Here is a 14,957-nt window from a genome sequence, read left to right as displayed (position 1 = left end):
CACAAAATATAATGGCTTTATTAACTTTATTATGTAACAGCAACCTCACAGAAATCATTGAGTTTAATTATTGTAGAAAGTTTAGAACTCTAAGTTGGTGATTTCAGCTGAGGTATACAATAATCTTTAGGATTAACTAAACCCTGGGACATATTGTCAAAATATGTATAGATAATGATCAAATTATATTTAATATATTTTTGTGGACCTGAATTTCCCCCCATATTTCAGTTTGTGACTACTGCAGTAGATGGTTAAATATTATCTTTAACAATTCCAGTGGTAGTTGTGGAAGATATTTTTAGAGACTCATAGACTCATAGAGTTTGAAAGCCTTCACAGGTAGTTTAGAGCAACTGCTTGGGTCCACAGTCTCCTTCTCTCATCTTCACATGGAGCTTAGCCTGAGTGATTGGAGACTATACCAGAAGACCACAGATTCTGTCAGGTTCAGTATCCAGGCAACAGAATGTCGAGGGCATAAGATATGTGAAAAGAAGAGGATACCAAATTCTTTGAAAAAATCCCACACTTGTTATTACTCAACAAATGCAATGAAGAACATTTCAACCACTCAGCCTTTAGTCCCTTTCTTTTCTCTTGCAACCTCTGAGATAATCTACAGCAGTGTCCAGAGAAGGGAACGAGCAGGTGTCTACATATAATATTCTCTAGCAGTCCCTCATCTTTATAGTCACACATTTGAAAGGTGATGAAACCATCACACCCCTTCTTTTTGTCGTTTGCTAAAGTATAAGACAGTGTTTGACTGAGTAGAGTGAACTTCCTATTATTGACTTCTTAACAAGATGTTGCTATGGATTATTAAAATTTTGCAAGATTCCTTGAAAGATGCAATAGCTGAGAGAGCTGTTGAAGCAATACTTTAACTACCTCAAGTGAGATGAAATGAGAAGATGAATGTTTGCCATTGCCATGGAGCTTATCCAGCCCAGAGTACAATCAGGAGATAAATTCCATATAGATGTTGAGGTCCTCCAGATGGTCCTTAAGGTAGATGACATTGCGTTCATTGCATCAGAGCCTGGAACATTGTAAAACCTTCTAAATGATTTCCACAGTCATTAAAAAGCCGATAAAAATCCCTGTTGTAACCGACTATGATATCAAGCTGGATAGACAAGTTATAGTTCAGATATCTTGAACAGACCTACTTTGAATTCTGATTTATTTCATGGAGACATCTGGATTTTGTTGCTTCATTTCTGAAGATTTTCCCTAGCTCCATAAACAAGTTGCTTTGGGTCACAAAGTGTTTACCTGCAAACCTTAATTGTCTCAATTCAATTAATTTCATTCTATTCAGTGATAAAATGTCTGAGGCGCACAAGGCATTTTACAATTGAAGAAAGAAGAAAATATGACACTTGTACAGGTACATATAGGACAAGGTAGAATGCTGAAGAAGAGCCGAACACAGTGCTATGAAAAATGTGAGGATGAAGAGATGACTTTCCCCTTGGGTTAGGGAAGGCTTCACAGAGCAGGCATCTGAGTTAGGTCTTAAGGAAATTGAGGCTACTAAGTGGGGCCTTGTTCCAAGCAAGCACGGACACAGCTTGGAGTTCATGGAGAGTGGAGGAAGGAGAACAGGCCATCAGTTCCAAAGGAAAGAAGCAGGAGCCAAGACTAGATATGTAGATGACAGAAAGAATCTCTCGTGGGGGAGGTTCAGGTGTTTAACTTCTATTCATTCAGCCATGGAGAACCCCTGAGTATGCAATCATAGTAGTGCAGTAGGAAGGTCATTTGAGCAGCCATGTGGAGGACAGAATGGAGCAGAAATCCCATTTCGGAAGTTATTACCCTTAACTGACTCCACTTCTACTCAATGGTGGTTTAAACAAATTATCAAATAATTAAATAGACTTGAATTGAAAAAAAAAGTGATCATTTGCCCCATTATAGATGAGGAAAGAAAGGCAACACAATTTAGTGGATAGAGTACAGACTTCCATGCCTAAAAGATCTGGTTTCAAATTCTGACACTGGCACAAACTGACTGTGAGACCCACTTAATCTCTCAGTGCCTCTAGGCAATTCACTAAAACTAAATTATATGGGGGTCAGCTAGGTGGCACAGTGGATTAAGCACCAGCCTTGGATTCAGGAGTTGACCCAGGGCAATGGGGAACCCCATGGTCCCCACAAAAAAAGATTAAATTATAAGGAGACTTTTCTCAATGGATATTCCCTACCAAAAAAAAAAGAAGATTATTTTAGATGAAATCTTAAGCTGATTACAAGAGCCGAATATCTTTTTCAGTTATAAAACTGGGTTGAATTCTTGGATTAGTTTTATATTTGATATCAAGCCAAATAACAATTTATTATGTATTTTAGTATGTGTCCGCACAAGGTAAGGACATTTAGTCAATATTTTTTATGTCATTCAGTTCAATTCAAAAAGTATTATTGAGCACTTATTCTCTGCAAGAATTATGATGTGTGAAGGTCCCTGCCTCAAAAAGTTTCATTCCATTATGAGGATGACTTACAAATACAAATACAATAAGGTAAAACCTAAGTCAGATTAATGAAATCCCTAGTCATTTTGGGGGGGTAAGGCAGTTGCAGTTAAGTGACTTGCCCAGAGTTTACACAGCTAGTGTCTGAGATCAGATTTGAACTCAGGTCCTTCTGAATCCAAGGCCAGTGCTTTACCCACTGCACACCTGGCTGCCCCCACTAGTCATTTCTAATCATGAAGCCTGAATCTTAGGCATCCCTCTCATCTTCCTTACTCCCCCCCCCCACCCCCACTAGAACCTGGACCCTGTCCCGGAATCATGGGCTCTGATCCGTGAGCTTTTACCCTCCTCTTGCCCAGAATCTGGCCTCCATATCAGCTACCTGGAATTTTCAAACCATGACACTTCACTAAGTGCTGTGTTCCCTCCTTTCTAGCCCCATTTTCTGTATTGTCTTCTTCCATTAGAACCTATTCTTATCTGTTGCACTTAACACAGTACTCTGCATATACAAAGCTCTTAATTAAATATTTGTAGAGGGATGGATTGATTGCTCTGAGATAAAAAGAATCATAGATTCCTTTCATAAAATCATAAAATCATCCATCATAGATGATGACATCATTGTTAACATTATTCTTTGTAAAATTAAGGCCACTTATTGCAGTTGATTGGAATGAGGGATCCCAGAGTTAAAGGAATTTTAAAATGATAAGAAACTAATCCATTTCCCTTCCCCATTTCTGTTACATCATGGTCTGCAAAAGCCTCTCTAAATGAGTGATTGAGTGGTAACCCCAGCAACTTACTAGTGATGAGGGAAAAGAAACCCAAACACAAGGTTTACAAAAGAGGTTTCTCCTACACAGGAGAAGGCTTTGTGGGTGATACAGAGACTGGAGGGTGAGTTTGCATGCTGACTATGGTGAGGAGCTCAGGAGGATATGACGTGATAGAGCTCAAAGCAATTGAAAGGGATAAATGAAAATTTGTACCTGGATTAAAAACCTCAATTTCTTAACTCCGCAGTTGGAGAAATGAGACCAAATAGGAAGGTCACTTGAAAATGATTTGAGATTTAATAGGCTGCAAGCTCAGTGTGTATCAGTGATGTGAAATTAGCCAGAAAACAGAAGTTACTTAGTCCACATTCAGAGAGGCCTAGCTTCCAGAACAAGGCTGTGGCCAACCCACTCTGGTCTACTCAGTCAACATCTGCAATGAGTAAGGATACTGATGGCCCAGAGAGGTGGATAAGGGGAAGGGGAAGGACCTTCAGAACGTGTCACATGAACGGAAAGAACTGGGGAACAAACTAGTGGTTTTTTAAATATTTGGTGGTTTGCTGTTGCTGCTGCTCCTGCTGAATCAGAAGGCAGAACTGAGAACAAGAGGTGGATGTGTCAGAGGCAGATTTAGGCCTGATGTAAGAGAGGAGGAGAGTTATCAGTGTTGTGCGTGTGCATGCACATCTACACCTCTACTTGTATGTGACTTGTGCTTACTTTCTATATGTGCTATTAAAACATATCTCATATGTGTGTGAAGGTCTCTCTCCCAACGGACTATTAGCTCTTCTAAACAAAGGCTCTTCAATTTTGCCTTTATATCCCTAGCACTTAGCACAGATTCCAGAACTTTCCAGAACACACTTAATAATTCTTGTTGGATGGAAGTACAAAGAACTTACCCAGGTCTCCTTGAGGCTTACCTAGCTACCTCCACGATGTTCTTTGCAAAAATTTGACTGTCGTTTCACCAAGGACACTCAATAAATGGGCAGATTCCACTCATAAAGATTGTATAAGCAAGAGAAAGACATGTATCATATGAGTTTATAGTTCTTGTCTTCTATTTAGTTACCTCTGAGGTGAACAATGTCAAATGACACCTTTTAGGAATAGTTTTTCCCTCCAGTTATTTGACATTTTCTCTTCCTTCAGATGGCTTGAAAATTGTTCTGTCAGTGCTTCTAGAATGGTGTTGCCTCCTGTAGGGTTGTAGTCCTCGTGTAGTTAGATTTCTCCAGTTACTCTTCTTGACTTTATTTCTTAATCTCATTTCCTTTTCCTTAATATAGCACATCAAAGACAAAGGTGTTGAAATACAAATGGGGTTGTTCCCCAGTCACTAATTATTAAACTAGTTCATCATGGAAACATTGAGAGATGTGTTCTTTTTGAAGGAGGGAAGGGTACTTTCTTTTGTTTTCCTAGTTTTATTTCTAAATGCTCTTGGAATGAGCTGGCTTCGCTGGGTGCTGTGTGCAGCTTTCTTTACACATACTTTCCTCTACCTCTTCACAATTTTGCAATGTTATCTTGCTTATAATCTTCTACCATCATCCTCTGAAGGTTTTTATATATGTTTACATTCTAAACTGGGTTTACCTTTCATTTTTAGGTATCTACATGGCAAAGAGTTCAAGTGTTTCCTCCTTAAAATAGTTTGGGGGCTCTTTGGACTCCTCATTGTGGCCATTGCTTTAAAGCAAGTAAACTGAAGGGCATGGTAATAATTAGAGTCAGTGACTTTTCATGGATCCATTTCAAGTTTTTTTCAATGGCTTAATTTTTGTCAATAGTTCAATTTAGTAGGTAAGCTTGAAACTGTTGTAATTGTATGAAGTTTCCATAAGATGAATGAAATAACTGCTATGCAGAACTGAGAGCTCACTTACAGTTGAGTAGTAGAAAGAGAAAGCAGATAGCTAGTGTTGCCCAGTTTTAGGAAAGGGGTAAAGAGACTAAAGGACAATAACCATTATTGTAGAAGTTAGTTCAATTCATGAGAAACCACTTTTTTATGGAAATGTCTAACCTGTTGAAGATCCTATGTCAATGATTTAAAATTTAATGGAGAAAAAACACATTATTGATATTACTAATATACGTATTCTATTATAAACAGTTGTAGTTGGCATATAGATCAGACTTCTATCAATCCTATAAATTGCATTTATAACATGAAGCACCTGTTTTCATGAAGCAAAAGCATAAATAACTTTGAAAAGTATATAAACCTAAAAAACTGGTCCTATCCAATGTCTTTGATATCCCTCCCAGCTTTGTGTCATCTCTACATCTAATGTGTCTTCTTTTCCTTCATCCAAATCTTGGGTAAAAGATTGTTAAGTAACACATGGCAAAGCTGAGACCCCTGGAGCCCTCTCCTAGAGCCCTTCTTTCAAGGTGTGATCATGAATGTGTGTGTTACTGTATCTTATGATATTGTAAATGGTAACACTATCCCATGATTCCTTTCATATGTCCCAGGATTTTGCCTGGAACTGAAGTTAAATCCTCCAGTCTTTAGCAGATGCCATCTCTTCCCATGTTTAAAAAGTGAGATGTTCACCCTTCTCTGATCCTGCCAGCTGTTCTTCTGTTCTCCAGAACATGTCACAGATCATGGATAGTAACTCAGCGATCACATCATCTGGTTTTTGATCTAGGCATGATACCTATACTTAGTACATATCTATATAGACCTCTAAGGCAATGTTTTATGGCTGGCACCTCTCTTGACTTTGGTATTTGGGGAATTTCTGGAATGGCCAACCACCACTATTCTTCCTCCCTCATCATAGACACTGTTTAGGTAGCGTATCTAACTTGGTTGACATCGGCAGGCAGTTTTCTACCTCCTTCATCCTTTTCAATTTAAAATCTTATTATAGGCTTGCAAGACACCACGGAAAAATATTTTCACCATCCCATATTAGGCGTGCTCCATACTTGGTCAGTAGCCCATCATTTACATTTTCAAACCCTGGTCCAGAAGTCCAAATCCCCTTCTCAGCTGCCATCTTCTTAACCAGATGTTCCCTTCCTACATCTCCCTTTCCCTTCTAAAGCCTTTGTATTCAATCATCAAGAGTGATGAAATCATTGCCTTTGCCCAACAGTCTTCCTTTTCTTATCCAACACTTTGTGTTCTTCAGCAGGATTTCCAGATTCTTTCTGGTGGTTTCATGTATGTCCAAATGACATCAAATTGGGTAGTTGTCCTCTGTTTGACACCATCATGTCCTGGATACAGCCCCCTCAGAAGACAATGGGCCTCTTTATGGTTGTTTTCAGGCTAATAAACAGCCGAGTCAATGCTCCTCAAAAGAGAGTCACCAACAAGTAGTACTCGTCTGCCTCCCCTGACCTTTACTGGCTGGTCCCTCACTCATCCGCTACCAGGTGCCACATGACAATGCTTTAAAAAACCAGCAGCTGCTTCTTCCCCAGAAAATCTATCACCCTCCCCTTTAGAAAGAGCCTCAGATTTGTTTCTTGTCTCCATGTTTTAGTGATCCCTCTTCCATTTTCACTAATATCCTTTCACTCTCCCCCTGACAATTCAGGAGTGCCCTTTGCCTTCACATCCATCTTCCTCGTTTTCCCATTGGAGTCCTTCTGATTGTGTTTTGTTTTCTTTTTAAGGAATGTTTTGTCTCCTCGGTGACCACTGTGAGTCTTTACTTTCTCTGCTAGAGGAATCACAAGCCTACACTTTGAAAACATAATGAGCAGGGTCATTTTGAAGCATCCCGTGCAGATAGTACAATGTGAATTTCCTCCATGGTGGGAGAACCATGAGCAAATGTTTATTCTGCCACACACCCACAACAGACTAAAATTTAGCTCCAATCCGATTTGAATGTGTTGATGTATTAATAAAAAAATTAAACATATAACGGTGTGGTTTTCTAAGTCAATATTTATGTCCTGCAGGGTTCTATCTCTAAGTGAGTTTGACACACTCACTGTTCTGCAAAATAGCTCAAACACATCCATGTTTGAGAAATCCACTTTGGTCACCCGTAATTCATAGCCAGCCTCTGCACAGAAGTGCAAAGTGATAAATGGGACAAACAAGAGTAACTCAAGGTAGAAGTCATACTTTTCTTTAGAAACTAAACTGACCTATGAAAGAAATTGGTCCAGGTGATTTAGATAACTTTTTATGGGACTGCTAGGTGATTGATCTCAGTTTGTTTGGAGAATTGGGGGGGATATGACTTTATAAATCTTATTTCATCACCTAAAATTTTTGAAATGCTTTAAACTGTGTTTGAAATTTCAGCTTATCTTTATTAGAAGAATTTGACTGCAGCTGTAATGAACTGGAGAGCTTACCTTCCACTATTGGCTATCTGCATAGTCTTAGAACATTAGCTGTTGATGAGAATTTTCTCCCAGAACTACCTAGAGAAGTAAGAAATTAATTTCTATACATTAATTATTGTGTCTGTTATTTGATTAAATATGAAAATCTGCAGTGTAGATTCATGAGAAATGTAATATAAGTAGAAATTAGCTAAAATTTATGTAATTCTGTTTATTTCAGGAAACAAGTGACATAAAATGGATAATTATAATACATGGTTTAATATTATAAAAATTAAAATTTATAAAGCATATTTTCTATATCTACTTATGTCACTATTCATTTTAAATATTCCATTAGAATAATTACATATATGCATGTATGTTTTCTAGGTAAGACCTCGTTATACCACCATATACAACATAGTGTTCGATTATTCAAAAAAACAGAATGTATATTCAGAAGGTCAAAAAGCTTTTCCCAAGTCAATTAAAATATTACTAATTGGAATTCAAATTGATAATAAAAATATTTTCATTGAAGACATACTTATATTTCTTAGAATAGGATTCAAAAGTAATTCATGTATTTTATTTTTCTCAAAAAATTAAGAAGTTCCTTTTGTGGGTAATGTGTGTATTTCAGATAAATATTTCTTATTTTGAATGCTTCCTGTTTTTAAAGCCATGAAATTTATTTTCCAATTAAGGACCTTTTTAAAGAAAACACACTTTCCATATCCTAATGGAAAATTGAGTTTCAGTGCACATTTAAATTCAACCTCTTTCATCACTTCCTTAATAAAGGACAATAATTAAAACATGTTCATTATTTCTAGAGCATAGAGTGTTAGATTAGAAAGGCTCATTTGTAGGCAAAAATCTGATTAATTTTTCTAGGAAAATATATCTGTACAGATGAGCTTATGCCATTGCTAACTTTGGCAGGTAATGGCGATGTTAAGAAGATCTCATTTTAAATAAACATTTTATTAAAGCTGAGATTTGCCCTAGATTTAAATCAAAAGACCTGAATCCAATTCTCCATTCCACTGTTTGTTATCTGTGTGACTTTGGGTAAGTTTCCCCTGTAAAATGGAGATACTTATTGCCACAATCTTATTACAAGGAAAATGTTCTGTGAAATCCTAAAGCACTGTGCCAATGTGAGATGGCATGATGATGATGGGGGGGAATGATGATGATGATGCCACCAGTGACAATGCTGATAAACCCAATTTATAAATAGTTAGGAAAGTGTCGATGTGTCTTAAAGAAAGTGCTCTTACACAGGAGGGACATTAGTCATGTTGGAGAAGTTTCTTGAATCGCATGTATAACCTCAGGTCTTTAGTTTGGTTTTTGGTTTTATTTTTATCTTTTGCCTTTTATTTGTATGCTCAGGGCTTATTCCAGGGCCTTGTACTTAGTAAGGAATCAAAAAATGTTTGACAATTGATTAGCTTGAAAACAGGCATCATTATATAGCATGAGACAAGCCTTTGCAATTAATAGGGGATAAAATCATTTTATCAAAGAAATATATTGAAACCTATCATTGTCTTTAATATTCATATGAAATGTAAATAAACAATGATCTATGACTCTATCAACATGGAGAACCCCACATGTAGGAATGCCCTCCAGCAACACAGATACAGGCCATTTGCTTCTTGGTAGATCAGGCAGCCAGGTAGCTGAGTGGATAGACTTCTGGGCCTGGAGTTAGGAAACGAACTCAAATCTGGCCTCAGACACTTAGGATTTGTGTGATCCCAGAGCACACAGTTTAACCTCCACGTGCCTTAATCCACTGGAGAAGGAAATGGCAAACCACTTCAGTATCTTTGCCAAGAAAACCTCATGAACAGTATTGTCATGATGTGGTTCAAGGGGTCATGAGGAGCCTGACATGACTGCTGAACAACAACAATGATCAATTTTAGGAAATGGCTTGGAACACACAGAAGTTAAGGAACTTAACTAGGGTCAAGCAGCAAATAAAAATCGGAGATGGGCTTGGTGCCCAGGTCTTCCCAACCCTGTATCCAGTGCTCTCCCCTCTGCTGCACTGCCTGCATTCAGATGAAAAGCATAATTACACTCGCAAGTCAAAGCAATTCATGTAACAATCATGACAAGGTGAAACTTCTTTTACTTTTTTCTCTTTTTTGTCCACAGATTGGGAGCTGTAAAAAACGTTACAGTCATGTCATTGCGCTCTAATAAACTAGAATTTCTTCCTGAAGAGATTGGACAGATGCAGAAATTAAGAGTCTTGAATTTGAGTGATAACAGGTATTTCTGCAATATCGTACATGCCATATAAATCTACCTTTACTGAAGAAAAGTCATGGTTTTTTAATAGGTTTGGATCAGTCATTTGCTTTTTCATGCTGTGAATGAAGACGTTAGAAAAACACTTCACCACCATTTCTAGTTAGTAAATAAAACCTCAAAGAGGCATAGAGAACTTATATCAGCCTGACTTTATTAAAATTCTACTCAAATATAGAAATGTCTACACATAAATGACACTAGTCAGAAGCATCCTACAATTTAGGAAGGGTGACAGTTCTCTCCATTATACTATGATAATAAAGTCCATATGGTCTAACAATAAATAGGAAGTTTGCATATGCCTCTAACTCTGCCTAGCAAATTACTTGGCAGTGTAAATATTGGGAATCCCATTAGAGTGATAATGATATCATTAAGATGTCTAATTGCCAGTCCTTGTTATTCAGAAATTATTCAGTACAGGTGATAAGAAAATGCTAAAAATGCTAAGAAAAATCTCCACAAAATTCAATGGTGTGGCATCATTATCTTAATTATATTACAAATTTTTGTTCTGAGTCTGCAGATCAACCAAACTTTCCTAAAACATATTTCTATTAATAAATAATATATATATAATATGCAAAGAGAGTCTTCAAAAATATGAGGCTAACTTTCATTAGAAAATACCAACTCCATTCCTTTTAAAAAGTTTAAGTCGAGGTGATTCCTTTAAAACTTGAATTCAATTTGTAAAAGACAGAAGTATTATAATAAGACACACTACGAACTATTTATTATTAATGTTGACTTCTGCAGTGTGGAAGATGGCAACCAGGAAAGTCAAATTAACACACGTTTATTAAGCATTTACTTTGTGCCACACACTATACTAAGCCCTGAAAATACAAATACAAGCAAAAAGAAATATATCCCTGTCCTCCAGGGACATTCTAACTAGAGAAGTCAACTCATAAAGGAAACTGAAGTGGGAAAGGAAGGTGAAGCAGAGAAGGTTCCTGCTTGGGATCATGATGGAGGTAGAAGAATGGAGACCAGAGACAGAAAGCAATGAAGGAGGGAATGTGCATGGCCTGGGTTCTTCCTTAAAATGGAGATTCTGTGAGGAATTGACCAATCAGAGGAGTGCAAGGACAGAGGGAGCAAGTGCCAGACTCAATGTCAATGTCAAATCCTGGCCTGACACTGACAACCCCTTCCATGACCTTGGACCATTCATATCATCCATCTGAGCTCGTTTTCTCTCTGCAAAATGATGGGCTTGGACTAGAGCAGGACTTCTTAAACTTTTTCCACTTACTACCCCTTTTTGTCCAAGACATTTTTACAGGACCCCAGGTATATAGGTGTATAAAAAGGCATACATAACCTTTTTTGTTGCCAAATTTTTCATGACCCCCACATTCAATTCCCCAGCCCCATACAAGGCTGTAGCCCCAGGTTAAGAAGTTAGAGGCTAGAGGACCTCTAAGGGAGTCATCTCTTTGATAGTCTAAATCTGAATTATCCAATGAATGTGTCCTGTGTAAAGGGCAAGGTCCTTGTTAATTAATAAGATTTGGATTGTATCATGTATTGGCTTTGCACAAAATCCTTGTGTCATTTTAGAGCTTTTAATTTTTAATCATTTAATTTATAATGATGACAAAATAATTTCTAGTAACTACCAGAATGTAATTAATTATGGATTTTGTCCATTGGATATGGAATTCAATCCCACTAACAATGAGGAATGGTGTTCACGCACTTACTCATCCATTCGGGAAATGTCTATTGACTGAGTGCGAGGCTTAGCAAAGGCAATGTGGCAGCTGCAAAGTAAGATGGCAGCCCTGACCTCAGAGAGTCTATCCCTCATAGGCAAGATGAGATCTGCACAAATAACTGCACTGTGCAGCACAATGGGATGGGTCCAGATCAAATGTTTAAGAAGCCCCAGGGGCTCTGGCAGCTCCAGGAGCATCCTCTGTCCTGCCTTTGAAGCCCTTCCCAGACTTCCCACTGACACCCTGGCCTTTCCAGGCCTCTCCCATCTCCATCAGTCCAGTGATGCTCCCCTGCTCTGTCTCCCATCTCTGGGCACTGTCTCTGGTTTTCCCTCACAAGTGGAAGGCTCTCCCTCCCTGTCTCTCCTCCTGGTTTCCCTGGTTTCCTTCAAGTCCCAGCTAAAACCCCACCTTCTACAAGAAGCCTTTCCTGAGCTCTCTCCATTCTAATGTCTTCCCTTCTCTAATGACTGCCTAGTTATCCTGTATGTTGCTGATTCGCATATGTTCATTTGCATGTCATGTCCCCCATTCGATCATACGCTCCTCAAGGACAAATTCAAACTGACAAAAGAAAATTAATGGATGTTTAGAGAACAAGGAGTCTGTTTTACCTGGGCCCTGGGCTACACGAAAAGTAGTCATTTAAAATAAGGCTAGAAAATTAGGTTGAGGACAAATTGTAGAGAGCCTTGAAGACCAGGCTAATCCATTTTATTCAAGAGGGACTGAAGAACCATTGAAGGAATTTGAGTAGAGGAATTATATCATGGGAGCCACACTTTGGAAAAATTAATTTGACAGGGAAATATAGGGTGGGTTGGAGGTAGGAGAAACTGAAGGAGGAGACCAGTCCGGAAGCTGCATATCATTCAGTCATAACAAGAACATGAGTGGGGGTGGTGAGGGCCAATGAAAGGACTGATGAAATAATAATTTCAGAAGCAAGATCAATTAGAGTGAGCAACTAATTTTAAATGAAAGATGAAGGAAAGGGAAAAATCTGATGTCCTGAGATTTGGATCCAGAGTGACTGGGACTGAGATCCTGCCAGTAACATAAATGGGAAAATTAGGAGAAGAATGTTTCATAGGCAAGATGGAAGATCTGGGAGATGTTGGGTTGGCAGAATTAAGCAGACATTTGGCCACATGTGTCCAAAAGAAGCAGACTGGGGGGGAAAGTGTTGCATTTGGGGGCAGGGGACTTGGGCTTGAGTCTCACCTCTGCCACATGTGACCAGAGGGACCTTGGACAGAACAGTTAATCTCTGTGGGTCTTGGTTTCCTAACCTGCAAAATGAGCAGGTTGGACTGAATGACTTATTAGGTGCTTTCTAGCTGCTATGATAGAGGTGATAATGGGAGCTGTGGGAGTGGAGGAGAGTGCTTGTAATATGCTATAGAAAGAAAGGGAAGACAGTAGTTCTTTGGAGAAAGTTTCTATCAAGCAGACAGATGAAAAGACCAAAAAGAAGTCAGAGGTGGGAGGATGAAATTTTTCCATTGGCCCAGAGGCTGAGGAAGAAATGACAAAACCTCTAACATGACAATCTTCTCTTTGCTCCTCTACTTTAAGCTACATGAGCCCTCTCCTTCACCTCAGTGGTGGCTGCTCAGTAAGTCAGACTCAAAGTTGTTGTCATCGGGAATCCTATCTACAGCATCCCCAGTAAACTGTCAGTGCAGCCTTTTCTTGAAACCCTCTCGGGGTAGCCTACATCAGGTTTTTAGAGCTCTAATTGCTCAGAAGTTGTTGTTTGGGTTTTCGTGACACAAAGCCTAAATTTGTCTCATTGAAACTGTTCCTCGTTGCTCCTGGCTCTGACCTCTAGGACAAACCAACCAGCTGTTCCGTTTTCCCATAACAGCAGTTCAAGTCCTTGAACAGACAGCCATTGTGTCTCTCCTGTACCTTCTCTTTTAATAGGATAATAGATTCAGAACTGGAAGAGATCTCAGAGGCTAACGGGCCACTGTATTTCAGGCCTGACATTCCCAATTCCTTCACCTAATCTTCATGGGATTTGGAACCAAAGCCCTTTATCAGCGTCATCCTGATTGGCCTCCCCTGGGCACTCTCCAGCTAATCAGTGTCTTTAAACTGTGGCACCCAGGATTGAACAAATTCCTCTGGATGTGGTCTGACTAGGGCAGACTGCAGAAGCATCATTGCTTCCTTGTTCCTGGAAGCTAAGGCTCTCTTAATATAATCCCAAAATGCATTATCCGTTCCTTTTTGGCTGCCTGGTAGATTGTGCTGAGCTTGCACTCCACCACTGTGTCTGGAGAAACATGTTCCCACTGTGCCCTGTCCTAGTCAGGCTCCATCTGGAGTGCTGGGTTGAGTTCTGGGTACCACATTTTAGGAAGGAGAGCTGGGAGCTTGAGAGGATCCAGGGAAAGGCAGGCTGGCTGGTGAAAAGCCTTGGGAGCATGCCGTATGAAGAGTGGGGGCCTGGGGACGTGGAGCCTGAAGAAGAAAAAGGGCAGGGTGGGTATTTGAAGGGCTGTCATGTAGAGGAGAAGGACTGAATTTGTCTGACTTGGCTGTGGAGGTTTAGAACAGCAATGAAAACTGAACAAGACAGTGACTCAATGAGGCTCAATGTGGGGCCATGCAGTTAGACAGCATGAATGTGTAACTGACCCATAGTTCTGGGAGTGGAAATGGGGGGGATGTGGCTGACTGACGGAAATGGCCCCAGGTTAGGGACTGACCGTGTGGCTTTGGCATCAGATTAAAGGGATCTGCTCAGCCTCTGGAGCACACCAGAGCATGGGGTGTGGCTACAATGACAAATTCAGTGGAGAGAGGCCTAAAAAGAGACAGAGAATACAGCGAGTGACAGAAGAAGAACATCATGAGACCAAAACCATTTCATTCTCTCTGACACAAGCTTGGAACTTGCTCTCCTCAGCAATTCACTCATTCAGCTAGTGCTTATGACATGTTTTGCATAAATGCCAGTGCCATGATGGTCCCAAACCATAAGAGATATTAAGAGAACACTAAGTAGAGGTAAAATAGCCCAAAGGACATCAGAATCCAGATTGGGAACGATAATCTAAGTCTATGGAAAGCCACTGTCCCCAAGTCAGAGAGGGAGCTGACACAGAATAAATAATACCATGGACACTTAGATGCAAAGGGTGGCTCATTAGGGAATTCTGAACATTTGGTTACTTTTATTTAAAGATAACTCTACAAATCACAGGAATTCCTAAAAATAAGCCCCTGTTGCTTACCATGTGGGTATTTTCTCCCTCTTGACAAACATTAATTAACTCAAAAAAGTG

The 14,957-nt window shown here is 39.3% G+C and overlaps 1 protein-coding gene across 1 annotated transcript in view; it reads left to right on the top strand.

The window, feature by feature from the left end:
* LRRC7 (leucine rich repeat containing 7) overlaps positions 1-14,957 on the top strand; it is a 574,557-nt gene that overhangs the window by 453,340 nt on the left and 106,260 nt on the right. The window contains 3 exon segments of the mRNA XM_044002921.1: positions 7,569-7,698; positions 9,773-9,784; positions 9,786-9,889. Of these exon segments, the coding sequence (XP_043858856.1) occupies positions 7,569-7,698; positions 9,773-9,784; positions 9,786-9,889 (246 nt within the window).

This window comes from Dromiciops gliroides, chromosome 4 (assembly GCF_019393635.1).
Source record: "Dromiciops gliroides isolate mDroGli1 chromosome 4, mDroGli1.pri, whole genome shotgun sequence".
NCBI classification, from domain to species: Eukaryota; Metazoa; Chordata; class Mammalia; order Microbiotheria; family Microbiotheriidae; genus Dromiciops; species Dromiciops gliroides.
This window is presented reverse-complemented; position numbering and strand designations above follow the sequence as displayed.